Source organism: Callorhinchus milii, unplaced genomic scaffold (genome assembly GCF_018977255.1).
Source record: "Callorhinchus milii isolate IMCB2004 unplaced genomic scaffold, IMCB_Cmil_1.0 Scaffold12, whole genome shotgun sequence".
In the NCBI taxonomy this organism is placed as follows: domain Eukaryota; kingdom Metazoa; phylum Chordata; class Chondrichthyes; order Chimaeriformes; family Callorhinchidae; genus Callorhinchus; species Callorhinchus milii.
In genome coordinates, this window is record NW_024704753.1 from 6,680,986 (window position 1) to 6,708,924 (window position 27,939).

Consider the following 27,939-nt stretch of genomic DNA (forward strand, 5'->3'; position numbering starts at 1 on the left):
TTAGCAGATACTGGTAGTAGTGGCACAGTTGTTTTAGTGAACTGTATTGATAGAACTGTACTTTTATACCAGATCAAGTCGAAATCTGCTTCTGCAGAGGGGCTATTGTAGTGGTTTAAGGGGCTATGGATGAGGGTGGGTGGAAAGGCAGAAAGAACAAGGTGTGAAGACTAAAGCAACTGTTCACACTTCCTCTCTAACTGCATCGTATTCAGGGTCTCTCGTGTGAATATCAAAGACTAAACTGCAATGCCCTCAGCTGGCTTTAATTTACACTCATTTGCCAAATTTTCTTGCCTCCTGCAACTGAGATTCCAGAGTGCCTGCAACAACTTCCTGTCCCTTACTCGGAGGAAGCTAGAGATTGGTAGGGCAGTGGTTTAAAAAAAAGTGTAGTTTCAGTTTTTTTTAAACTTGCTTTTTCTGATGTAAGTCAATACCAATTGGTAGCAGAATTTGAAATTTTACTACTGTATGAGAGATATAACAAATTCTCATCCTGTGGGTGTACTTCAAAACCTTTACAGAGGCTTTCAGCCACTATACCACGAAATTCTGGAACACCCTCCCTCAATCCCTCCGCCTTGTCCCCTCTCTCCCTTTATTCAAGTCCTGCCTGAAAACCTTCCTCTTTCGACCGTGCTTATGGCCACCACTCAATTTGGTCACGACTGTCTGTGGGACACTGCTGTGTGCAATTGGCTGCCGTGATTTGCCCACAAATATACAGTAAATTCACTTTACAGTATATTCTGTGAAGCATTTTGAGACGTCCCGGAAGATATGAAAAGCACTCTTATCAAATGCAAGGATTATTATCTATATTATTACATGGCTATTGAATTGGCAGTGTACCACACGCTTTCCATTGGAGTTTCTAATTGAACTATCAGTTGTGATTTAAAAAAATATTAAGACTATCATGTCCCAGGCTTCAGTAAATGAAATGATTCGAACTTGATTGCATATACAGTAGTGCTTTAAATGATTGGCTGGAATTTTTTTTTCCTGACACGTTTTGTTTTTAACCAGATTTAACATGCCTCACGATGACAGCAATAAGTGCAAAGAAGATGGTGGCAAAAATCAACAACATGTTATGGCTTCAACACTGAATTATGACACCAACCCCTGGATGTGGTCAAAATGTAGCAGGAGATACATTACTGATTTTTTAGAGTACGTTGTCAACATTTCATACTAAGTACATGTGTATCATTTACTGTCTATCTTTAATTGTGAATTTACTGCTAGAAGTATTGAAGATCACCTTTAGACTTGTAGGTAGTTTGTTTGAATGCCTTTTGCTTATAATTTTGCTTGTGTTGGAATTTGGGATCTATATGATTTGTGTGTTTTATATCTGGGCAGGATTCAATAGATGCAATATTTGAATATTGTAAATCACTTTCTTTTTTTATCTTTAGCACAGGATATGGTGAATGTCTGCTTGATGAGCCTGTGATGAGAGCATATACCCTCCCTCATCAACTCCCTGGTCAGATTTATAATGTTAACAAACAATGTGAATTGATTTTTGGACTTGGTTCTCAGGTGTGCCCTTATATGGTAAGTCAGCAGTGTAATAATAATACTTGCATTTGATTATAGTGCTTCATCATGTCTTTGAGACGAATCAAAGGGCTACCAACTTCACTGGTCCCATCACACAGAGGATACCATTCAAGATCCTGGTCTTCACCTTCAAAGCCCTCCATGGTCTTTGCTCCCCTCTACGCCTGTGAACTCCTAACCACCTACCATCCTGCCCGCTCCCTCCGCTCAGCGGGCTCCAGCCTGCTTCACGTCCCCCGTCTCGCCCTCCCCACCATTGGCGGGTAGACCTTCTGCCACTCTGCCCCACCCTCTGGAACTCCACTCTTCAGTCCCTCCGCCTCAACCCCTCCCTTGACTCCTTCAAGACCCACTCAAGACCCTCCTTTTGGATTTTTTAACAAAATCTTTTGATCTCCCTGCTTTCCCCCTGCCCTCCACACTCCCCAATCCTAATCCCCAGCTCGGGTCCAAAACTCTGTCTGTCCAGTGCCTTGGGACGTGAAAGACGCTATACAAATTGAGACGTCTCACACACATAAGACGCTATATCAAATGCAAGAATTATTATATTATAGTTAGGATTTGCTTGCAATAATAGTTTTCTGCAAAAAAGTTTTTAGAACTTGCTTAATCAATTATTCAGTTAGTTAATGCATGATTTTGTTACTTGTAAATCCTGTTGCCAAGAGATTATTTTAGAAAGTTAATGAGTAGATGAATCTAATAATATAATGAAGAATTTTAACCAAAACATCCCTCGGATAATGTTGACCCAACAGAGTGGGCTTTGCTTATTTTATTCTGTTTTATAATTAAAACATTCCAGTACATCAGGAGACTTGTGTAAATAAATATAACTGTACTGTAATTATAATTCTGCTCCCTATTTATGATCAACTCTGAGAATTGATTTATTTAGGCCATAAAAGAGCAGTGAAATGCCCTAGGGTTTGGAGGAATCCTTGCCCATTGGCTGACTATTTTAATTGCGCAGAAAAGTGTCCATTCCATTTTTGCTACAGGATTGCAGTCAAGTTTCTGAATTATACATTCATTTTCAGATTATGTCACTGCTAAAGAAGCAGATAATATATTAAGTTCTTCAGACAGACTTTTCATTCAATGAGCAACTTGAGTTTTCAAACTAAACTGAATGCTTACTGGAGCTGAATGTAAACTTTTCTTGCTCTGTTTCTTTCAACTGCCCTGACAGCCAGTTCCTAAAATGAAATTACCGATTGGTGAAATATTGTTCAGTAAATAGTTTTGCTACGGAAAGACTCAGCATTACTGAGAAAACGGTACTTCTCTGTATTTAACAAAATCTCATGATTGTGATAAATTGTTACTTTCCTTCTGCTTATAAGAAACATGTATTACTGTTAAAATAAATGCCATGAGAATGTAAGTCCTTAGATTCAATTCCATTTTTCCTTGCTACATAGACACAGTGCAGACGTCTGTGGTGTACAAGCACTGAAGGAGTTCAAAGAGGTTGCAGGACTCAACATATGCCCTGGGCAGATGGAACAGAGTGTGAGCCTGGAAAAGTAAATGCTTCAAACCTTTTTTTTAAAAAGATGAATTTAAGCAGGAAACTTTCAGTGATAATTAGATATTTTTCAGCGGGTACAGCAAGATATCTTCATATATATATATATCTTCATATAACACATTTGTTGTTCATATCAATTTAATTTTAGAAAATTATTTTGTTTGTAATTTTTTTAATTCATTATCTTCCATGTATTATGGATAAGTCGCCATAGTGGCAGAGAAAATCATTCGGGGCATTCAGTCTTTCTAAACTTTCAACCTGATCCAAGTAACCCACCATATAGATGCAGTGGCTATCTTCCTTTCCATTATATCGTCATCTACATTTGTATTGCTCCTACAAGTAAGGAAATCTGCTTGTAAAGGGTGATGGAGAAAAGACTGTGTGGTTAGTATGGTTAAAAAAGAAGCCAGAGGCTGAATGAGTAGGAGCATTACACTTACATTTGAAGGGAAGTAAAAGCAAATTGCATGTTTCAAAGAAAAGGAAAAAAATTAAATGGAAGATCGAGAGGTGGGGTGGTCAGGTCTGGACTGGGAGCTGATGTTCAGAGAGAGATAGGCTCTAGGTAATGCACAGTCCCACTATAGGTTCTTTTTATTTCTGTGACTCCTTGGCTGGAGCTCATCTCTTTGGTTGAATATAACCATTTTAGTTATAGTTGTTCCCAATAATTATAGTACACATTAGTACACTATAATTAAGAGCCAATTATTACTATGGGCCATAAATACCACAGCGGTTAGATACATAAATGGGAACAGAAAAGCTCTTTATCCCCTGCAAGCAACTTCTAGACCTATGATGTCAAAGACATGGGCTGCACGTGTCAGCTGAGGTATTCATGTGGGTTTGCGTAGGATTACATGTGCAGCTTGCCATCATCAAGTAAATAACTGTATCATTAGTTGTGGTACAGAGGTCAGTTTTCTGTATGTGACTATAAATGTAATAATATGTTTACTTTTAAAATATCTTTGTTTTGCAAGATTAACATTCTGCATTTCCTGAGGATTCTGAACACCAGAAGCCTTTTTAAAAGAAACCTGCAATCTAGTTCCCTGATGTACAATCAAAATAATAGATGTGTTGGATGCTGACAAATATAACTTGCAGAAACTGCCAGTCAGCCACTAGCCATGATATCTAAGAAAATGTATCTTATGTAGTGGGAAGTGAAGGAAATTACGTGATTATGTCAATTGGTATGCAGGGTTACTGCTGAGCTCCTCAATTCCTGTAGACTAATTACCTTCAATTCGCCACTTTAAGGCCAAATTCTCACTCCTAACTTTTCATACTAAGCCATAGGAATGTTTGGCACAGGAAAGTAAAGTTCTCCACAAGCTTGTGGAGCAATGAATAACAGCAAGAAGAGATTAAAATCTGTGCTGCCAGTTCAAGATGGCGCTGAGGACAGAATTACCATGTCCCAGCAGAACCCATTGCGAGGAACATACAAGCCCTCATAGGCAAAGATCAATCTATGCAGTCAGTTCTGGAAAATCAAAACTGGAATTTGCCCATGCATACGTATTGCATCAGAAGGGCTTGAGTTACATGTACTGAAACCACATATTGTGGTATTAACAATTTAAGGAAAATTATTGACTCTACACAGAGTTGATCCCACTTGCATAAAAGGCTACTTTGATGGCACGAGCTGAAGGCTATGCAACTACTTGTCCTCCATAGAGGCAACTCCAACTTCAACCAAAAAAAACAACTTGCATTTATATAGCACGGGATACTGTCTCTGAGAGCTTTACAGTGACGGATCTTGTTGCCAAGTCAGGGAGAGAAGGGAAGTGACTGTAGGCATTGAGGAAGAGAAAGGTCTTCAGGTGTGATCTGAAGATGAGCAAAGTGGCAGAGAGTTCCAGAGTCTCGCACGGCTGCTGATGATGGAGTGGACGGGACAAGGATTACGACAAACCATTGTGCTGCATTCAGAAGGGGTTGGGGTTAACATCTGTGCAATTTTCAATGATGTGATCACACAAGATCACAAATGAAGTTAAAATGAAGAAGGCCCTTCAACCCATTTGATCTCATACTTCCAGAACACCCGCCCTACTGTGCTCTCAATACAGCATCAAGCAGTTTCTTGAATGAGTCCCAACATCTTGGCCTCTACCATCCTTCCTGGTAATCCATTCCAATCATACACTCTGTACAAAGAAATAATATCCTGAGGTCTGTCTTGAAATTGCCCTTTACGAGCCTGAACCTGCGACCTCTTGCTCTGCTAGCTTGCTGTATCTGAAAGTGACTCGATGCAGTTAAACTGAATGAATATCAAAGAATTTATTGTGGCTACCGAACCTCTTGAAGAAGATAAGAATCATGATTTTTTTTTGCCACTTTCAAAAGACGCAAGTTAATTTTTTGTCTAATCCCTGTCTCTCCGTAGCACTGCAAACATGGTGTTTGCATTTCAAAGGATCCATCAGAAGTTTCTGCAGTAGATGGAACATGGGGACCATGGAGTCCATTTGGCTCATGCTCTAGAACCTGTGGAGGTGGTATTAAAACTGCAGTTAGAGAATGCAACAAACCAGAGTAAGCAAAATGATTCAGTTATACTAATAGTTCCAATATTCTTATAGTACCACCTTGGAATAACATTAAATCTGGATGGTATTCTAACTATAATCACATACAGCACTTGATTTATTTATTCCATTCTGGTAACAGAAGAATATTTATTTTACTGTAGGCCCAGAAATGGAGGTAAATACTGTGTTGGTCGAAGGATGAAATTTCGTTCGTGCAACACTGAACATTGTCCAAAACAAAGGAGGGACTTCAGAGAAGAACAATGCGCAGATTTCGATGGAAAACATTTCAACATTAATGGCCTACCTCCAAATGTGCGCTGGGTTCCTAAATACAGTGGAAGTGAGTACTTCCAGGTTGTGGGGGTGGGGGAAGCAGCGAGAAACCACACATTTAAATTTAGGTTAATGACCCATAACTATTCATTAAACTATTATTAAGTAAAGAATGTTTTCTTTTCAGTTCTGATGAAAGACCGCTGCAAGCTGTTCTGCAGAGTGGCCGGAACCACAAACTATTATCGGCTCAGGGACAGAGTTATTGATGGCACACTTTGTGGACCAGAGACCAATGACATCTGTGTTCAAGGACTTTGCCGGGTACAAAAGACACTTTGAATATATTGCATATATTAAATAATAATTTATTTAAAATTATCAAATATTTCCCCCCGTTCTGCAGCTCTGCAATAACTGACTCTTCATTTTTACAGCAAGCCGGATGTGATCATGTATTAAATTCAAAGGCAAGAAGAGACAAATGTGGTGTTTGTGGTGGCGATAATTCTTCATGCAAAACTTTAGCAGGCACATTTAATACTGTTCATTATGGTAAGAATTGCAATTTTCTCCCTTCTCCTGTACTCCGTGTCCAACTCCATCACTGTGAAGCACTCTGGAACATTATCCTATATAAGTGCAAGTTGTTACTGTAATTTCATTTATGTAACAACAAAGTTAATGCAATGATTTCATAGAAAAGATGGGAATGCAATTTAAAATGTTCTGTTCCCTTCCTACTTGCTGTATAATCAGGATGTATTTTTATATTTCTCAGGATATAACGTAGTAGTGAGAATACCAGCTGGTGCTACAAATATTGACGTGCGACAGCACAGCTATTCAGGGAAACCAGAGGATGACAATTACCTTGGTAAGTTAATTTGTAATAGAATTAAATAATTTCAATGTTTCTGTTACATGTGCTCCGGGACACTGCACTGGGAAGTCGCTATATAACTGAAAGTACTAGTAGTAGTAGTTGTTGTACATGTGAATGTATTGCATATTATGGGGGAGAAATTCCACATGGGTCTGATTTTAGTGTTAATTATGTAGCATTTCAGATTGTGTAGAATTTGGCAAATTATTGACTTCAGTTTTATCTTTGGAGCCGGTTCCTTTCAGTTTCTTAAAAGAACTTGCCGAATCAATACTGTCTCCATACTATCTTCAAATTCAATACTGACTGTAAGAATTTGCCAAAATTTGATGCTTCGAAATGCTACATAAACAGTTGATATAGACCCAGGTGGAATTTCACCTCCTTATGTTGGTCACTCGCAATGTTTGTTCCTGAACTGATACTGATTCTGATTTTGCTGCAGTCATACCATGATTATCACATCACTGGAAACCCAAATTGCCTTGTATAGTATTAACCGCCCTTGTGGCAAATTTTAAACAGTTTTGAAAAAAACATGTTGCTGAGTAAACAGACACTGAAATAATAATGCCTATTCCAGTATGCTGTAGGCTGGAATAAGGCCACTAGGCATAGCTGAAATATTCATTAATTCTGTTCCTAGATAACAATTGTTTTAGGAATGCAGGCTTTTACCACGCATTATTGCTTGCTGTCTCAGCCAATTGGATCATTCGTTTCATGATTCTGTCCACTAATGCTTGCTAATACAGAGGCATGCATAATGAGCTCCTGCTGTTTTACAGTTTACTGTTACATCATATGCCTTTTATTTTTCTTGTCTATATGGACCAGTTTACTTTGATGTGCATCCAAAGTTGTTTGTACCCTGGATTAAATTGACCCTCTAAGTGACCTTATGTGGTGCCTTACGGAGTCTGTACAGTGTTTTATTTGTTTTTGGAGGGCAAAAAAAAGACTGGTTTACTTGGAAGTTTCTCTCTTGACATTGCTTCACTTTTGCCGTTCAAATCAACCAGCAGAAGTGGCTGTTTCCCAAAGAAACCAGGTTTGTTGCATTCTACAGTCAAATTTATTATTTACAGCTTGGCTTGCAAAGTGAAACATTCAAACTTGTGCATGCAGCATTCACAAGATTTTGAATTCACATTTTAACATCCCCAGGTTGGCCATGATCTAAAGAGCACTAGCCAGTGAATGTTTTATTTTCCAATCAATGATTATTTTGATTTTTAATACAAAAGGAAAGCATTGACTGAATTTGTAATCAAAGATTTTCCACAAGGCTTCTCTTCTGTTGAATTGGCTTTTCATGTATGTTTCTATGACTGAAGTGGCAAATGTAGCCAGTGCACAATCAATACAATTACATAGAATATACAGCACAGAAACAGGCCATTCGGCCCAACTGGTCGATGCCAGCATTTATGCTCCACATGAGCTTCATCCTACCCTTCCTCAACTAAGCCTATCAGCTTAACCTTCCCTTATTCCTTTTCCCCTCATGTACTTATCTAGCTTCCCCATAAATGCATCTTAAATGCATTTGGTATTTCGCCCACAAATATACGGTCAATTCACTTTACAGCATATTCTGTGAAGCGTTTTGAGACGTCTAGAAAACGTGAAAAGCGCTATATCAAATGCAAGGATTATTATTATTATTATTATCTATGCTATTCGCCTCAACTACTCCTTGTGGTAGCAACTTCCACATTCCCACCACTCTCTAGGTAATATCGTGGACCATTCCATCCTCCTCCAAAGCCTCATCTCTCATCTCAACCTTCAAGGTTCTGTCTTTGAATGGTTCAGGTCTTATCTCTCACACCGTCTCCAATTTGTCTCTGCCAATGGTTTCTCTTCCAGCCTCCGCACAGTCTTGGGCAGTGTTCCTCAGGGCTCTGTCCTCGATCTCTTCCTCTTCACCCTCTCCATATTCCCCCTTTGTGACATCATCCGCAGACATGGGGTCAACTTCCACATGTACGTGGATGACACCCAACTCTATCTCTCTGTCTCCACCCTCGATTCCAGGACAACTGACGTCCTGGCATCAAGTCCTGGATGAGAGCCAACTTTCTACAGCTGAATGTCAACAAGACCAAGGCCCTCTTGATTGGCTCGCACCAGCACCTCCACACCTCAGGCACTGGCAGCATCAGCATCCACGGATGCACACTCCACCTCACTGAACCAGTCAGGAAACTGGATATCTTGTTCGACCCTCAATTGTCCTTTCTCCCCTACATCCATGCCATGATCCGCTCTGCCTTCTCCCAGCTCTGCAACAAAGCCCGACTCCACCACTGCCTCACCCCTCAGACTGCTGAAACTCTCATACACACATTTGCCACCTCAAGGCTCCACGACGGAAACTCCATCCTTGTTGGCCTTCCAAACTCTTTTCTCACAAGCTGCAGATCATCCAGAACTCTGCAGCTCCTGTCCTCTTCCCCCACCAGGCTTCGTGACCCCATCACCCCCACTCTCGGCTGACTCCACTGGCTCCCCATCCCTCAGCATTCAAAATGCTCGTCCTTACTTTCAAGGCCCTCCACGGCCTTGCCCCCTCCTGCCTCTCTGACCTGCTGACCCCCTATCAACCTGTCCGCTCCCTCTGTTCAGCAGGCTCCGGCCTGCTCCATGTCTCACACCCAACACACCCTACCATCAGTGGCCGGGCTTTCAGTCTTTCTGCCTCCACCCTTTGGAACTTCATCCCGCAGTCTCTTCGCCTTGCTCCTTCCCTTGCCTCCTTCAAGGCACGACTCAAGACCCTCCTTTTCGACCGTGCCTTCAGCCGCCCTCCTACTTCTCTGTCCTCCCTCATCCCAACCCTGGCCCCCCCACCCAAGCTCAGGTCCTGATACCGGACTGTTTAGCACCTTGTGACGACTGCCCGATGTGAAAGGTGCTTTACAAATGTAATGTTGTTGTTGTAAAGAAGTTTCTTCTGACTTCCCTATTTGATTTATTGGTGACTATTTTATATTTATGGTCCTGGTTTTAGTCTCCCCCACAAGTGGAAACATTTTCTCTATCTCTACCCTATCAAAACCTTTCATAATTTTAAAGACCTCTATTAGGTCACTTCTCACCCTTCTCTTTTCAAGAGAAAAGAGTCCAAGCTTGTTCAGCCTTTCCTGATTGGAATTAACCTTGCAGTTCCTGTATCATCCTTGTAAATCTTCTTTGCATCTTCTCCAATGTCTCTATCTTTTCTATAATACGGGCACCAGAACTATACACAGTATTCCAAGTGTGGTCTAACCAAGGTTCGATATAAGTTTAGCATAACTTGTCTGCTTTTCATTTCTATCCCTCTAGAAATGAAACCCAACGCTTTGCTTTTTTTTATGGCCTTATTAACCTGTGTCGCTACTTTTAGTGATTTGTGTATCTGTACCCATAAATCCCTTTGCTCCTCTACCTCATTTAGATTTTCCAGGCAGTATGTGACCTCCTTATTCCTCCTACGAAAATGTACCACCTCACACTCATCTATATTGAAATTTATTTGCTAATTACAAGCCCATTCAGCAAGTTTATTAATGTTTTATGGTAATAATGTAATAATTAGGTGCAATGGACTGACTGAGACTTGTGTAAAGTTTATGCATTTTTACTAACCGCCAAAATTCACATATGTAGTAAATAAACAAATTTGTGAAACGTTAAACTGCGTGCATGCAATAGCATGCAATAAAGAATTCAAGGAAGATTTTGTTTCAGATCGACCAGGCACAATAAAGTCACCAGGAAAATTTACGTTGTTCTTGTAGATCTATGCAGGATTGAGCGTCATGGCCAGGAAGTGCAATTATATTTGTAATGATCGATGGGATTTAAATGTGTTTTCAGCATGCTTGTATGTAAGCCTGGTGAAGCTATATTTGAAAGCGAAAATGGAGCTTACCTATAATTTCCTTCTTGGTGGAATAGTGCTAAAATATGTCTAAATTGCAGGAATCAGCAATAAGCGAATTGCACAAATTAAACCTGTGTAAAATATTTTTGAAAATGGGAACATAATTAACAAAAGGGGAGGAAAAACTACTTCCTATTTGGAAGGTAGGGTGAGCACACTTTTACAGTACTATAAAAGTAATATAACACAAAGTGCCTTTTAAAGGGTTCCTCCTTTAGTGCAAAAGCAAATTACAAACGATGTGAATTTCTTGAAATTTAGTCCCTTTATAATCTAGCAATGCACAGCAATATTTTAGGAGCTGAATTTTGCAGGGCTTTTTTAAAAAAAAGCTTAATATGATACAAGTGTTCATTCCAAATGTTGCAAATAATGATCTTGATACTGTATATGGTTTAAAAACACACTACAATTTGATTTTCTGCAAAAGTAGTTTGAAAGAGACCTGATGTAAACTATTTTTTCTCTCTTCTATCTTAATGTGTGGTTGGTTAAACAAGGCAGTTGAGCTGAAGTTAAGCCCTTTACTTCATCTGACCAATTGAGCTCTTATTTTCCTCAAATAAAGTGTACCCAATAATACTGGGTGACTTTTGAAGGATTCCTCCTTCAGTGCAAAAGCAAATTACAAACTGTGTGAGTTTATTTAAATTCAGCCCAGCATAATCTCGTGATTTATAGGAACTGAATCGGTCATAATGTCAAGGGTCAATTTTCAGGTTTGGAAACGTAATTTTCAGGTGGTTGGCTCACCAGTGGAATTCTGAAATTCCAATTATATGCACAGGCATGCAGACAAAAAAGTTTCCCACCATGCTTTTTATTCTGCAAAAGGAATTATAACCAACTTTCAAACTTAGTTGGAGAAATTAAAGCTACTCTAGCCCAACAAACCATGCTAATTCAAAATGTGGTGGAAGTTCTGATCCGCTAATTTATTTGCACTTACCCTGACTGCAGATTGTTTTTGGGGTGCAAATGGTGAGGAATGTAGGTTTTCAGACACAAGTAAGCATGCTCATATGTGCATGAGTATTTTTAATCTTACAGTCTGATTAAACTATAGCTCGTTAAATTACTACTGCTTCTCTGCAAATAACCCAATTAAATGCAAAGGGATTATGTGGAGGAACCCATGTGACTTCAAGGAATGAAACTGCAATTTGTAAATGTATTAGCAGTTCAGTGTTCTAAAGTACTGTTAATGAGCTAGTTTGTACCTGCCAGTTTAAAAAAGTGCAAATAAAAAAAGTCTGTAAACTTGTAACATTGAAACTGTTGTAATCCTCTAGCTTTTTCCGATAAGTTACTTCTAACAGAAGTTAACAAACAGTATATGATGAAGTTCCTAATGCAATAAAAGTAACTTAGAAACACAAGGAGACTTGGTGTTGAAAGCACTTCAGTGCGAGAGTTAACATTTTTTGGTTATATTCTTACCATACCATTTTCGGAGCATCTAGACAACAACCAGTATATAAACCAAAACATGAGTACCGTGTATAAACCAAAATAATGTGCAATATATTTTAAGGGAGAATAGCTAATGTCATAAATTTACATTCTCCTTGTGAAAGGTACAAAAATTGATATGCAATCAAGCAATGATGGTGGGGCTTTGATCGAGCTCACAATGAAAAAATTAATACATGTGCAACTTGTAGTTTGAGTTTCTACTCTGATTTCCTTTCTATTCTGATATAAATGGGTTCTGCAGGTTTTATTTCCTTTAGCAATCTTGAGGTTTTGCCTCCTCATTTGCATGTGCCAACAATCATCCCGCTGTTGCTGCTACAGTCTGAGACTCGAGAATGATCCTGTCTAGTTACCCTGTCTGATAAATAATTAAAATCAGAATGTACTAGATGCAGTATTTTTTGATGAAGGACTGCTTTCTTATCCATGTTAAAGTACATTCTACAACATTAACAACAACAACAACAAGATTCCATTTATAGAACTCCTTTCACGTCGGGAGGACGTCCCAAGGCGCTGTACAGTTGGGTCAGGACCCGAGCAGGGGGGAAATGGTCAGGGTGAGGGGAGGGAAGGGAGGGAGCGAGGAGGGGGTAGAGAGTCGAGAGGGGAGCTGAAGGCACGGTCAAAGAGAAAGGTCTTGAGACCGGCCTTGAAGTAGGAAAGAGAGGAGGCGGCGAAGGCACTGGGGGATGGAGTTCCAGAGCCTCGGGGCTGAGAGGCTGAATGCCCGGCCACCGATGGTAGGGCGGTTAGGGCGGGGGATGTGGAGCAGACCGGAGCCAGAGGAACGGAGGGTATGGGCAGGTAGGTAGGGGGATAGTAGGTCAGAGAGGTAGGAGAGAGCAGTGAATGGCCTTGTAGGTGAGGATGAGGATCTTGAATTCGATCCTCTGGGGGATGGGGAGCCAGTGGAGGCGAGCGAGGGTGGGAGTGATGTGGTCGTGAAGCCTGGTGCGGGACAGTACACGAGCTGCAGAGTTCTGAATGACCTTGCATAGCTGTGACGCATCAAGGGAGGGTTTTTTCAAGGTGGGAGTGATGGTGGCAGTTTTTAAGGGAATGGGAACAGAGCCAGAGGAGAGGGACAGGTTGATGCTGATATGTGGGGCAAGGAGGTGAAGCTGGGGGATAAGGAGTGGAGTGGGGATGGGGTCAAGGGAGCATGTGATGGGTTTCAGGAATAGGATGAGTTTGGTGACAGAGGGTGGGGAAACGGGTACGAAAGTGTGTAGGGGAGGATGGGTAGGAGTCGGAGTGTGGGAGGGAGGGGGTGGGGGGTGGGTGGAGGTTGGAAGGGAAGTGACCGCGGAGCGGATTCCCTTGATTTTGGATTCAAGGAAATCCATCATCTCCTCACAGTGAAGGTTGGAGGAGATGACCTGCGTGGGGTGGCGGGGGGACAGAGGAGTCGGGATGTGGTAGAAAACAGAAGCCTGGGGTTGTTCTTCGCCTCCAGGATTATCCTGGAGTAGAAGGACGACTTGGCCGAGTCTAGAGTGGAGCGGTAGATTTTGAGGAGGTCCAGCCAGATTTGTCGGTGGACCGTTAGGCCAGATTTGAGGCTACAACACATGTTGAGGCAACAACACATGTTTTGGGATTGGCCAAATGGACTGTTCTTCTCTGGTCCTGGACTATGGCTGTCTTTATGGAGCCAATGGAAAAGTACCTATTCAAGTTGGTTGTAAAAGGTGAAATGTTTGTGATGGCAAACACTAGCAGCTAGTTAATGTAATACAGTGTCAAAAGGTGTAAACCCCTTTTTATTGCTTTCTCTTCATTTTGAACCTGTTGCTTCCTATAAAATGTTATTGTGCTGATTAGTGTTACTGACATGAACAACTGTGATACTTTGGTGATAAAGTGCTCATTTAATTGCTCATTTCCATTTCAGAGGGTGTTATTGCATTGAGCAATATGCTTTGAATGTTGCTAATTCACTCATCTGCTTATACCAAGGCATTCATTGTAATTCCTGTATAACAATACATTTTTTTTAAATTTCAGTGACTAAACGTAAATTTCATTGCCATACATTCTAATGATCGAGCAATATATAAGTGAGGAGTGAAATGTTAAGAAAATGGACTCAGGAAATTTGCATCAATGTAAGGAATTTAAGAAAATGTGAGGATTCACAGATAGAATACAGTAGTCATTTTCATTGGGATGTCAGGTGGATGGGGTTAAAAAGGGTAGAATGAAGTATAGTAATAATAATAATACTTGCATTTGATATAGCGCTTTTCACGTCTTCTAGACATCTCAAAGCGCTTCACAGAATATACTGTAAAGTGAATTGACTGTATATTTGTGGGCGAAATTGCATTAGTGTATTGCATTAGTGCCATTGATTGCTGGTTCACAGGAAACTACTCTGCTTTCAAGGCATTTAGGGCAAAATTATATTTTTTGGACTCTCTTTTATACTTTCATTCAAGATTTTTGTTATACATGAAAGATGATATAGGGTGGAGTTCTGGAAAGATGAGATCAAATGGGCTGAAGGGCCATTTTCATCGAAACGTTTCTTGTGTTGGCAGTATTGTATGATTTATATATCAGATTGAGGCATCCATAGCGTATTCACAGATAAAATACAGTAATCATTTTCAATGTAGTTTCAAGTGGATGGAGCTAAAAAGGATAGAATGAAGTACAATATTGTGAACATTTGGTTGTTTTTTCAGACTTTAGTGCAAAATTAGTGCATCTGAATGGCATTCTCCGCGGTTGGAAATAATCCTTGTATTTAATATAGCCCTTTATCATGTCTTCGAAACTTCTCAAAGCCCATCAAGAAATATACTGTAAAGTGAATTGATGGTATATTGAAGTGGTAGGATGGGGTGGGGGGAGTCCTGTATAGTGGAATTATGATGGCTTTTGTAGGTGAATGTAGGGACCAATTTACATACAAGCAACCGTTTTTTCTAATCTGAAGGATTGTTGGTCCAGGACACGAGGGAAAACCTCCCTTTCGAATAGTGCCATGGGATTGTTAACGTCTACCTGAATGGGTACAGATGGGACCTTGATTTAACATCTCATTTAATGAATGATGACATCTCTGACAATGCAGCGCTTCCCACTTACATTTATGAGATCAACGTCCTGTCGTGAGTCTTGAACCACCACTTCCCTACCCCCCCCCCCCCCCCACACACACACACACATACATGCACACGCATGCAAGGACGCTACTAACTGAGGCAGGCTCATACCTATTTACCAGTGGGAAGCAGAAAATTATGGCAAAATAAATAAAATGTGGAGAGCAGTAAGCAGGGTGCGTTACGAGTTATCTACTGTTCACAACATTTAGATATGTTGTAGAGAAAGGAATGGTTTAACATATTAAATAGCTAAATAATATTTGCATTTAATACAGTGCCTTATGTGAAATATACATTATTTTAAAATATTTGGCAAACTTATAGAAGATATGTATACTTTTTGCATTTTCTGCAGCTTTGGCTAACAGTCGAGGAGAATTCCTTTTAAATGGAAATTTTGTGGTCAGCATGTTTAAAAGGGAAATTAAAGTTCGAGGAGCTGCACTTGAGTATAGTGGATCTGATAATGCAGTGGAAAGAATCAACTGTACTGATCGTCTTGAGGAAGAGTTAATACTTCAGGTAATTAATGTGCATGGCCACAGCTTGTAGTAAATTGTATTGTGTTCAATTTTGGATACATTGTCTTTTGCAATAGATAATTAATTCTTTGAACTAAATTCTCCATTAAAGGTTTTGTCTGTAGGAAATTTATATAATCCCGATGTCCGATATTCATTCAACATTCCCATTGAAGATAAAGCACAGCATTTTCTTTGGGATCAATTTGGTCCTTGGCAGAATTGCAACAGGCTATGTCAAGGTGAGTTTCACACATTGTAATTCTTCCCTAAATACTTTCTCAAATAAATGTCATTTTTTACATTGTTGGTCTGATATTGCACAAACTAATATTTGAAAGGCAATTCATATTGAACAATAAGGGAATTGCTGATTGTACTGCAAATATTCATTATCCCTGTTGTGGTTCATTGAAATGCAAATTGATATTATACTCGAACAGGTGAAAGAAAGCGAAGACCCATTTGTACAAGAGAAAGTGATCGGCTTGTTGTCTCCGATCAAAGATGTGATCGAATTCCACGCCCAGTTCCACTAACTGAATCCTGCAACACAGAATGTGAAATTCGGTAACTTTTTTCAGACATTATTTTCCTTTAAATTTATTTTCACTTCATTTATAAGGTCTGTGGTTTTTATTTGTATCATATCTGGTAAGGAATATACCAACATTGAGAATAATACTGACATCTAAAAAGATATGACAGAGAGGTTATACATCCAGACACATTTATTTTTAAAATAGCATTTAGTGGATTAGCAGATTGATCCACTTGATGCTGTTTGTTTCTTATTATTAACTGCACAATGTTTGTTCTTCATCACGTAATTAATTTTACTTTTAATTAGAAATGGAGATTTCTGGTCCTTGTAATTTCTGGTCCTTGTAATGTATTTTAAAAATAAGTGTCTCTGGATGTATAACCTATCTCTGTCATATCTTCATGTGCCAATATTATTCTTAATGTTGGTACATGAAAATATTCAAATTCCAGTGTTGCTATAAGTAGTGATGGGTTCAGAATGGTGAATTTGCACGCTAATTAATGTTTGTGTATTTATTCCCATGCAGATGGCATATTGCCAGAAAAAGTGAATGCACAGCACAATGTGGGCCTGGCTATCGAACGTTGGATATCTACTGTGCAAAATATAGTAGGTCGGAGGGAAAGACAGAAAAAATAGACGACAGATACTGCAGCTATCAAGCAAAGCCAGATGATAAGGAAGTGTGTCATGGAGATTGCAACGTTGGAGGCTGGCAGTATTCTTCATGGTCCGAGGTAAATCATCTCTTAAAATGCTCTTTCTGGAGAATCATTTATGCGGACAATAAAAGTGAGTGAGCAGAATCATTTAGGTTTGAACTTTTGATATGAAAAACAATATAACATGCACTCTGAGGGAGCAAGCTTCAATTTAGTTCACAACATTTACATTTAAGCCACAGTAAAAAAGTCATTCAATTTCTTAAGCAATCTTTTATGTTGAAATTATATCTTGCTCTTCTCCCAAACTAAACTTGAAGAAAGGCTTTATTTCTTTCATGAAATAATAATGAGTTTTTAAAAGAAAAAACATCTTAGGGAATGTTTTGACTGAACTTATAATGACATTGTGTGTGTGTGTGTTATCCATCTGCAGACAATTGTCATTTAGATAAAATGTTTTCATCAGATTTTAATCAAAATTCTTGATTGCCTTCTCTTCAAATCCTGGATTGGCTTCCTTTCAAAATATCATTGGAATCATTTGGAGTTGGCCCCTGTTCTGCACAGTAGAGTTCCGTTATAACACAGGTTTAACTTCTAACAGGGCTTTCTATGCTTAAACATGGATGACTTTCTGGTCATCGGGTCACCTGTTGTAGATGTGCAGGGTGGAGCAATTGGCTGTGGAAGGTGGCCAATTTTCAGTGTGGAAAACCAGCCAGCTTTGTGCATGCATGCACATTGACATCTCAGCATCTTGGGACGTCCTCCTGATGTGAAAGACATTATACAAATGTCATTTGTTGTTGTTATTGACATCAACAGTCATGTGTGTTGTGACATTTTGATGCAGAGTCGCTGACAAGTAATCACATGGTCTTCTAAGGTTGGCTGGGATTCTATAGACCTTTAACTACTGTGGTGGGATGGAGCTCTACTACATTACTGGGAATAATAGTTGCTAAAACTGAATACCAAAACTGGGACATAGTTTTTATTACCAATTGCTGACATTCTCCACACATCCTTTTTTTTCACTCTCAAATGTTCAGATCTGGTGACAGAATATTTCTTCAGAAACTTATTAAATTAGAACTGAACACAGTTTCTTAATATTGTCGCTGAGAAATATAACACTAATCCGATCATGGATTCCAATGTTTTACAAACATCACAGTCTTCTTCTCCCTCACGTCCACATAAGTTTGTGGATATCAGTTTATTAGGGTTTTCCCGGAAGTTGTTTAATGGAAAGCAATGCAATAAATCTGGTAGGTGATTCTCTCATCAACCTCAATGTCATGTTTTCCCAACTGAGTTAACAACCATGTGACCTATTCAAAGGCTCCTATCAAAGTTGCCTTCAACTACTGAGAAGTGCATTCATTGCTGTTACAAAGATGGGCATATGATTTTTATCCCTGAGGCTTTTCCAGATCGGCTGCTTATAATGCAATTTAAGAGGTTGTGAGGACTAATGATTCTAACAGCATCTCAGTACACATTTTACTAATTTGTTTATTCACACGAAAGACATGATTGTTATTGTTCTGGAACTCACTCCTGAACAAACATTTTCTTTTTTTAAAAAAATCCTAATGTAACACCTCAGGAAATATATAGATTGAAATTAATTTAATTTAGTCTGTTCTTTTACCATAAAGTGTTCAAAGAGTTGTGGTGCTGGCACAAGAAGAAGGAATGCTGTCTGTGTCAATTCTGTAGGGACTGTTCTTGGCGATAGCAAATGCAGCCAACAGGAAAAGATGATCATCCAGAGATGTAATGAATACACGTGTCCTGTGTGGAAAACAGGAGAATGGTCAGAGGTTAGTTAGTTTCTTCTTAATATGTTCTACAGAGATTTTAAAGATCTTTGGTTTAAAATGAGAGAATGTTAACTTTGGTAATATAAAAATGGTTGCTGCCGTGCTGTCGATGGGGAAAATTTCAATGCTTGCTCTCGTAGAATTAATCTGGTCATTTACCTCATGGCTATTTGTGAGGACCTTTACTGAGACAAATATTGTCTGCAAAAACATTGACAGTCTGTAACAGTAACCACGTAACAGTCACTGTACAATAATTACTTGCAAAGAGCATTGAAACTTTTGACATGTCAAAGTACTATTAAAAATTCAAGTTTTTCCCTTTTCGTATCTTTCATCACATAATCCTTGAACATTTTTAATTTCTGGAAACTTAACCAATTTCTTTAACAAACTCTTTTATATCTCGTTGTTGCACCACCTATATGGCTCCTCATTATGTCACTTATGCTGGTAATTTATTCTGTGTGCCTTTCCTCCTTTCACTAACAACTAATTCTCCTTCCTGCATTTTGCTTCTCTCTAAGGTTCCTTATTTTGAAGCATCCATCCAGTTTCTCACCTGAACTCACAGTGGTTGATGTTGAACTCTTGAATATAAACTGTGCAAGTGGTCTCCCTCACCTCATCCTTTAATAAAAGTCTCACAGATGAGGTTACTTGTCTGGGTGCAATATTGTGGCCAGAAAGAAATGTACTTGTTAGCAACTCCCACTTCCAGGTTTGATGCAACTTTAAAGTGTTCCAATGTTTAAAAATTGTTATAAATGGCAATGATGTGCAGTTATTCAAATTGATGTAAATTACAGTGCTTAGTGACCTGTGGGAAGGGATACAAACATCGGCAGACATGGTGCCAGGTTGGAGAAGGGCAATTAGATGAAGGATTTTGTAACTCAGCAACAAAACCAGAGTCTGTGCAAGCATGTCAACAACAGGAGTGTGCAGCATGGCAAGTTGGTCCATGGGGACAGGTACGATTTCAGTATCTATCGTTAACATTGTTCGTAATAACCATGGTTTCACCTCATAGCTTCATCTTGAACTTTTAAGCTTATTAAAAGTTCATGCTGAATTTGTATTCATTTAACAAAAATTGATATTGTTTATAAACAGAAAGGGGTAATTCACCAGTCGCAGGAAAGTGTGCAGATCATGCTGGCGAGAAAGTTCTATACATCACTTACATAGAGTTCCTTGCAGTCTGAGTTTAATGATGAGAAATTCTATTATATGTACAATGTTTCCATCCACCAAGTTCCATAGATTTTCTCAATTACCAGTGAGTCAACCCCTGGATATCAACAAATATCTTTTGGAGCTGTCGGAGTGATATAAGTTAGGAAAGGAATTTTGTTTCTACAGAGATGGTAATATTACTTAACATTTTCAAGTTTTTTTGTGAAATGACCTGACTTTGCAGCTTTTTGCAACACTTATTTTAATTTAGTCTAATGTGACCCAATCTGCGTTTATTGATTTTACCAATTTGTAAACATCAAAACTCATTTTAGTCTTTAAAATGTCAAGATGCATTTCCTGCCCGTGCTGGTTTGTAGAAAAATTCTCTCTCAAGTTTGAGGAAACTGGCTATGGCGCCCTCTGGAGAAGGTGGTCCTAAACAACAATGTGGGAATCAGTTACAAATTTCATTATACCAACATATCCAATTCAAAAACAATTTGCAATTATGCATTATATGGGTTTCAAGTTTTCAAATTTAGTAAATTCTGTTTTTGAGAAAGAGATGAGAGATTCACATAACTTTACATCCAGAGTTACAGCACAGAAATAGGCCATTCGACCCAACTAATCTATGCCAGTGTTTATACTCCACGTGAGTCTTCTCTGCTCTCCCTCCTTTACATGCATTGAGATTCCTTTTAAATACATCGATGCGAGACATAAAAAGTATACAACATTTTCCAAGTGGGAGCATTTTGTTTTCCTAAGCTTATTTTGGTAATAACTTCTCCCAACAGAATAAAAGGGTCAAAAGTAGGGCTCTGGCCTGCTCCATGTCTCCCGCCCGACCCGCCCTACCATCAGTGGCCGGGCTTTCAGACTCTCTGCCCCCACACTCTGGAACTCCATCCCACGGTCCCTTTGCCTCGCTTCCTCTTTTGTCTCCTTCAAGCCCGGTCTCAAGACCCTTCTCTTCAACAGTGTCTTTGGTCTCCCTCCCACCTCTCTGCCTTCCCCCACCCCTACACCACACCTCCCACACATACTCGGGCCCCAACACCTGACTATTCAGCGCTTTGGGATGTCCTCCCGAAGTGAAATACGCTCTATAAATGTAATTTTGTTATTGTTGTTGCATGGAAAAGAGTGATTTGAGTGCAAATGTAGAGACTTGTGATATAGATTCAAATCATATGCCATATTTTCCGATCGATTAAAAATAATAATGGCTTGAAGGCAGCAAGTGAACCATATTCTCCAATGATTGAACTGATCATGAAGTCAGGCAGAATTATTGAGGTAGAAAGAAGTTAAATATCTTTCAAATATATTTTTGTATTTTATGAATGGCATTTTGACAATTCAATGGTATCCACTGGATAATACCTTGAGTTGTTTAATCCTTTAGAGATTTTAGTCTGAGGCTTTTTTATAAGTAGGTTCAACTTCAAAGTTATAGGGGAGTAATTATGAGCCTTTTTTGCTACCTTGAAGTTTTTTCTTCTCATTTAATTTTTTTCCATATGCATACATTGTATTTCTTGTGCGGTCTCTTGGGCTCCATCGTTCACATGTATTCTGCATTACTTCACCATTCTGTGAGATTTCTATAGGTCTCGGATGTCTGCCCCTGCATTATGTAGTATGAGGAATGAGAAACTTTAAAGCACCGGCTAACATACAGCATTTTAATTAAAGAGATTGATAGATATACAGAGCCAGGAAAATAATAGCTCTTACTGCAATTTATTCTTCAGTTTCTACAATGTTAGGGCATTTATCTCTTGACTATGAATATTTTAATTTGACAGTGGCGGTGTTTTATTTTATATAAATTATTTTATTTATTCAAACAAAGATTCTCTTGCAGACATCAGGGCCTGGATGAGTGTAAACTTCCTGCAGCTGAATATGGACAAGATGGAAGCCATACTTCTTGGCTCCCGTCAATGTCCTCACTCCTGCGAATCTAAACTCCTCAACCTCCCTGGGCTCTCCCTCAGACTCACTGAACCAGTGCGCAACCTAGGCGTCCGGTTCGGCCCCCAGCTGTCCTTCTTCCCCCACATACAGTCCCTGACCGCCTTCTTCCACCTCCACCATGTTGCCCGCCTCCGACCGTACCTTACCCCAATTGCAGTCGAAACCCTTGTGCATACTTTTGTCACCTCCTGCTTGAAATACTGCAGCTCACTCTTCGCCAGTCTCCTCAGTTCCACTATCCACAAGATCCAGCTCATTCAAAACTCTGCCGCCCACATACTGACCTGGACCAAACTACGTACTCACATCTCACCAGTTTTGGCCAGGCTCCACTAGCTCCCCATCACCGAATGGATTGACTTCAAGATCCTCTCACACTCGTGTTCAAATCCATTCACTCCCTGGCACCTCCCTACATCTTCAACCTCCTCACTCCCCAATCCACCACCCGGCGCCTCCACTCGACTGGCACCGGTCCCTTCTCGTCCCTCGCACCCTCCACCCCACCATCGGAGGTCGCACTTTCAGCCACTACGCCTCAAAACTCTGGAACACTCCCTCAATCCCTCCGCCTTGCCCCCTCTCTCCCCTCTTTCAAGTCCCACCTGAAAACTTTCCCCTTCGACTGTGCTTATGGCCACCTCCCCCCTCTCCCCGGCTCGGAGTCAGGCTACGCCACTGTTAAGTACCCTGCCTGAAGGGCGCTATATAAATGCAAGTTGTTGTTGTTGTAAACTTGTTTTGTATCTTCCTTACAGTGTACAACCACATGTGGTCAGGGTTACCAGATGCGTGCAGTAAGATGCATTGCAGGTTCTTATGGCACTGTTGTCGATGATAATGAATGCAATGCTGCCACCAGACCTACTAATACTCAGGTAATTGTTTGCTACTTACATGTTATCTTTAAATTTTTAAAAATGAGAAAACATTGCTGTACTTTTACATGATATATTTCTTCTAATAGGATTGTGAATTAGCTTCATGCCCCGATTTGCGTCCAAGTGCCAGAGAAAGAATACCCAATCACATGGGTTATGGAACTGAATGGAGATTTGGATCTTGGACTCCTGTATGCTGGTTTAATTTTGATATTGATTTTGATAACTAGAGTAATTTATTTTAAAAACTTCCATAATTCAGGATGCTATGATTGCCTTCAAATCAATTTATCGCATTCTTATTTTGGATGTCATTATAACAATACAAATCAATATTATTTAGTAACAAAATGTTTCATACCAGTAATTCTATTTTAAAAATTTATGACCTTTTTTTGTGATAAAAAAATTCAATGTCATTCTTCTTCACCAGTGTTCTGCTACATGTGGAAAAGGTACCAAACAGCGATATGTCAGCTGCAGAGACCTCCAAGGAGGTGTTGCTGACGAATCTGCTTGCTCACATCTTCCAAAGCCGCCATCTCGAACAGAATGCACAGTCATTCCGTGTGGACGCTGGAAAACCTTAGAGTGGACTCAGGTCAGAAACATTACCCTTAATTCTAAAATTAAATCCTGAATAATGTATGAACCAAACCTGAGTTTCTGGATATTCGATTTCTTCTGGTGTCCTGGCATCAAGCCCTCAAATAAAATTTGTCCTCCACTTTGTGGATGTTTATAGGATGCAGCTATGCACAAATTGGATGTCGTGTTTGCTTACAACCTACACAGTATATTTGTGAAGCACTTTGAGAAATTTTCCCATATGAAAGGTTGTATTAAATGTAAGAATATTACTTTATTGTACATTTGATAAGGTAATCCAACGTTTTAGAAAAATTTGTTAGAATTACACATTTGCATTAGTGGAAACATATACTCAAAATGAATACTATTTTAATAACAAAAAAAATAATAATAATAACACCACAGTAATGATGACCAACATATATGCATTTGTCTGATTTATGCATTTATGCAAAATGAGTTGCACATATTGTTAATTTTTATTATTCAACCTAGTGTTCGGTAACCTGTGGCCAAGGTAAAGCAACCCGACTGGTAATTTGCACGAACTACAACAATGAGATTGTTAATGACAGCGAATGTGACCCAGATGATCAGCCACTAATCCAGCAGGAATGTGCCATGTCTTCTTGCCCCCAACGTCGTCAAAACTACGATAGACCTGGACAGAGTGATCACTCGTTTCCTCGTACGGATTACCGCAAGGTGCTGCCAACACACGGCAACTTGAATCCAAATGTGGGCCGTGGGCAATCACCTGGAGGCAGTCAGTGGAGAACTGGACCTTGGGGAGCAGTACGTGTCCATTGGCTAATTTTCTGATTTCTTGATTTATTTTGCAGCATAAAAGTAAATTGCATCATCCTACAGTATTTATTTTGTACTAGTTAAAAGAACTGAAGGTGATCACATCATAGGCAACTTTAAGTTTGTGTTGCTGTGGCATTATTTACCTTAATCATGTTATATGTGGAGCACATTTCCATTTCATAACTATTTCACACAAAACATTTAAGATTTTATATGAATTTGTTTCCTCATGCTTATTAAAAATACCCACTATGGTCTGCATCATCTGCTCCTCACCTCATCTGTATCATTTATGGTTCCTTCAAGAATAAACCAACCACACAAAATATCTAATAACATCACTTGCTGTAAGCTCTGTTATAAGATACACAAGAACAGTCTTACAAAGGGCCAATTGTATTTTGACTGGTTTGACTACATTTTAACAACAGTTCAATCTCTGGGTTTCTCTTGCAGTGTTCCAGTACATGCGCTGGTGGCTTTCAAAGGCGTGTTGTGGTTTGCCAAGATAGGGATGGTTATGATGCGAATAACTGTGCTGAACAGACTCGCCCAGTTGAAATGAGATCTTGTGAATCTGGCCCTTGTCCTCAGTGGGTCTATGGCAGCTGGGGAGAGGTAGCGTACCTTTTTTTTAAAAGTTTGATTACTCCTTACTTAACGGGTCACATTTCATTACAAACTGGATATCTAATGCTAGGTCAGAGTGTGGATATTTTTGTGCAGCAAGTTGTACATGTATATACAATGAGTTCATTTCTGTAATTGACACCATCTATTTGCATAATAATAATGTAACCAAGCTTTTAAAGGTATTTTTCGTCATATGGTGGCAGAGTATTCAATTGACCTTGCACAAAGAAGGAAAACAATGTATACTTAAATCAGGATTTTGGCATGTTAACATCTTGTTTCCTTTGATAAAGTTATAACATTTTCAATTTATGAATCCCAACAAAGTGCATTAATTTTCAAAATGTTTTAAATGGCCAAAATTGTTGTACAAAACCATAACTGATTCTTCAACATCAGGAACTATGTTTTACCTTGCTGATATTTCCATAATGGATATGTTTTGGTGTTTTTGGCGAGATTTTTAAAAAAATAAGCCCTCTTGTTTTTTAAGTTATAAAATTTTCTAAACTCATTCTTTTTTCGGTGTTAAATCTATAGTGCACCCAGATGTGCGGTGGTGGAGCAAGAACAAGGCTAGTTATTTGTCAGCTTCCGAATGGACAGAGGCTAAATGACCAGAACTGTGAAATACTTGACAAACCACCTGACCGGGAGCAATGCAATACTCGAGCTTGCTCTGCGGATGTTGACTGGCACAGAGGTCAATGGAGCTCGGTACGATAACATTCTATTTATATAACTTAGCCCATCAGTTTCTGGATGTTCAGTTTATATCAATTCTGCTTAATGCCAGGGTATAATTTTGTAAAATGTTCACTTTTGTGAATTAACATATTTTATTTTCTAACTGAATCCATGCTGCTGTTCATTTTATGAAGGCCAGTATTATTCAATACACAGCTCTGTACCTCAAGTCACAGTTAGTTGGTGCAAAAGCACTCTTTTTATGAAGGGGACCTTATGTCTCCCTGTCATTCTGCAAATCCAGGTTCGCACTAGTTAGTGGACCTTTTAACGTTTTAACGCTAACCCCTCCCTCTCCGTTCCCCACCCTCCCGGCCCCCCCCCACCCCGCTCACTCCACTGGAGACATAGGGCAGGAGGGGGTTGAGATGGTCTTTTTGTCCATGAGCTGGTTACCAGATGGTTAATTTAAAAATACACCCTTTGAATTTTGAACCATCTTCCTCTCATCAAGGGTTAGATTCCTGCTCACCACAAGTCACATACAGACTGTCAGTGTGACTGCAAGAAGTGATTCATCACCTCAGCAACTTTAAACTGTCTTCCTCTTGTCCTTCACTGTGTTCCAGGTCCAGTTTTAATGTCTGTAAGAAGGGATGGCATCCCTATCTGTTCCGTAAAACATTTGGGTAGTCACCTCATTTTTCAAGGGATTTCCCTATCGTTTTCTAGGTTCTTTTCAAAGGCAGACATGCATGTTCAAAAGGTTTGGCAACTTTAACCATTTGTCTACAAACTTTCAGTACTTGAACACCAACATATCACCTCATTATCTTACAAACAACAAATGTAATAATAAGGGACTTTCTTTAATCAGACTTTTTGGGCATGATTTTGGATATACATTGAGAACAGAATTGTTAGTCCTGATTGTTTGCAGGATTTCTAATTTTGGCATAGTGTGCAGTACTATTTATGGGATAATTCAAATGTTAGACATTATAATGTGATGGGATGTGATTACCCATAGCAGGTAAGTGAATACAAGAATAAAAGTTCCACATGCACGTGCTAATTTGCTTGACGATTTCCCTTCCTTCTGTCTGTAGATTTAGCCTAGGTATGCATTATAGAACTAATCTCTCAGGTTTGGAGGCTAATTAGGCGCAGAGTTAGCGTTTGCCTAGTTAATGTTAGCTGTGTGCATTACCTGCCCACCCAGGTAAAGCATAAGTCAAAACAAAAGAAGCCTGCATCTGTAGTCGATGTGCTCATGCATATTGCTATGTACAGTGGAAAATGTTGTCTTTGGTTCCTTTCAATATCAGGTGACATGGATTCTGTCCCTATCCAAGCTGTGATCATTGAGCTCAGTTCGTTTTAAGAATGTCATTACATTCTAACCAAATGCATGCCTGGCTTGATTTTATAGGATGCCTAATTTTTTTGCTCAGAAAATTTAACAGGGTGGGAAATCTCATTTGTGTGAGATGCGAAATTTGCGAGATATCGAAAGAATCAAAACGGATACCATTAGTATAATGATTGATTAATTGATCACACAGAGGTGCTAAAATCATACCATTTTGTGGAAAATAAATGTACTATTCTTTTGAAAATGTAGAACCTATTGGTTTGCAGGAGTATTTGTGTATTTTTGTTCTTGCATCATTTTGACTGCTTTTTCCACATTGCTCTCTCTTGACAGTTGTTGGGGGAGGGGAAAGCGATAGAATTACTTACATTTCTAGTTTTTGTTTACTCTGTTCACAGTTTAAGTATGTGGGTTAGAAGTATTATCAACAATATTTGTTTTGGATGATATGTTTTTTATGTTAAATACCCTGGCAATTTAAGCATTTATAACACTTAAAAGTAATGTACATATTGCAAAAGGGCTTAATTTATTAATGAAGCATTTGCTCACGTTTTAAAATGTGTAAATATTTATGATACAGTACAAGTTATTTGTTGTGGTATATTCTTAGTAGAAGAGATAGTTGTGGGAGAATTCTGGTGCTAAGTTGCCAACATCCACAGAAATGTATCTTCTATATACTGTTTTCTTAAATAATGTAAAAAAAATGTACAGTTGACAGGTTTACATTAAACCTAAAATAAAACTATGCTTTTTGAGATTTTTACAGTGTAACTTTGATGGTGAGCGCAAATGATTTACATTTCTTGTCCAGCATTTCCCAGAGAAACAATAACATTTTAACATACTCCAAAGCAAGTGAGCA

General features: G+C 39.2%; 1 protein-coding gene across 1 annotated transcript in view; it reads left to right on the forward strand.

Annotated features, from left to right (window-relative positions):
- Positions 1–27,939, forward strand: part of adamts9 (ADAM metallopeptidase with thrombospondin type 1 motif, 9) — a 129,779-nt gene that overhangs the window by 22,654 nt on the left and 79,186 nt on the right. Inside the window, exons 9-28 of the mRNA XM_007895184.2 lie at positions 1,033–1,179; positions 1,428–1,569; positions 3,003–3,107; positions 5,529–5,677; positions 5,835–6,016; positions 6,137–6,273; positions 6,387–6,504; positions 6,731–6,826; positions 15,720–15,886; positions 15,998–16,127; positions 16,329–16,455; positions 16,959–17,169; positions 18,762–18,926; positions 19,736–19,900; positions 22,853–22,972; positions 23,062–23,166; positions 23,409–23,576; positions 24,062–24,361; positions 24,833–24,994; positions 25,550–25,726. Of these exons, the coding sequence (XP_007893375.2) occupies positions 1,033–1,179; positions 1,428–1,569; positions 3,003–3,107; positions 5,529–5,677; positions 5,835–6,016; positions 6,137–6,273; positions 6,387–6,504; positions 6,731–6,826; positions 15,720–15,886; positions 15,998–16,127; positions 16,329–16,455; positions 16,959–17,169; positions 18,762–18,926; positions 19,736–19,900; positions 22,853–22,972; positions 23,062–23,166; positions 23,409–23,576; positions 24,062–24,361; positions 24,833–24,994; positions 25,550–25,726 (3,073 nt within the window). The remainder of the gene's footprint in view (positions 1–1,032; positions 1,180–1,427; positions 1,570–3,002; positions 3,108–5,528; positions 5,678–5,834; positions 6,017–6,136; positions 6,274–6,386; positions 6,505–6,730; positions 6,827–15,719; positions 15,887–15,997; positions 16,128–16,328; positions 16,456–16,958; positions 17,170–18,761; positions 18,927–19,735; positions 19,901–22,852; positions 22,973–23,061; positions 23,167–23,408; positions 23,577–24,061; positions 24,362–24,832; positions 24,995–25,549; positions 25,727–27,939) is intronic.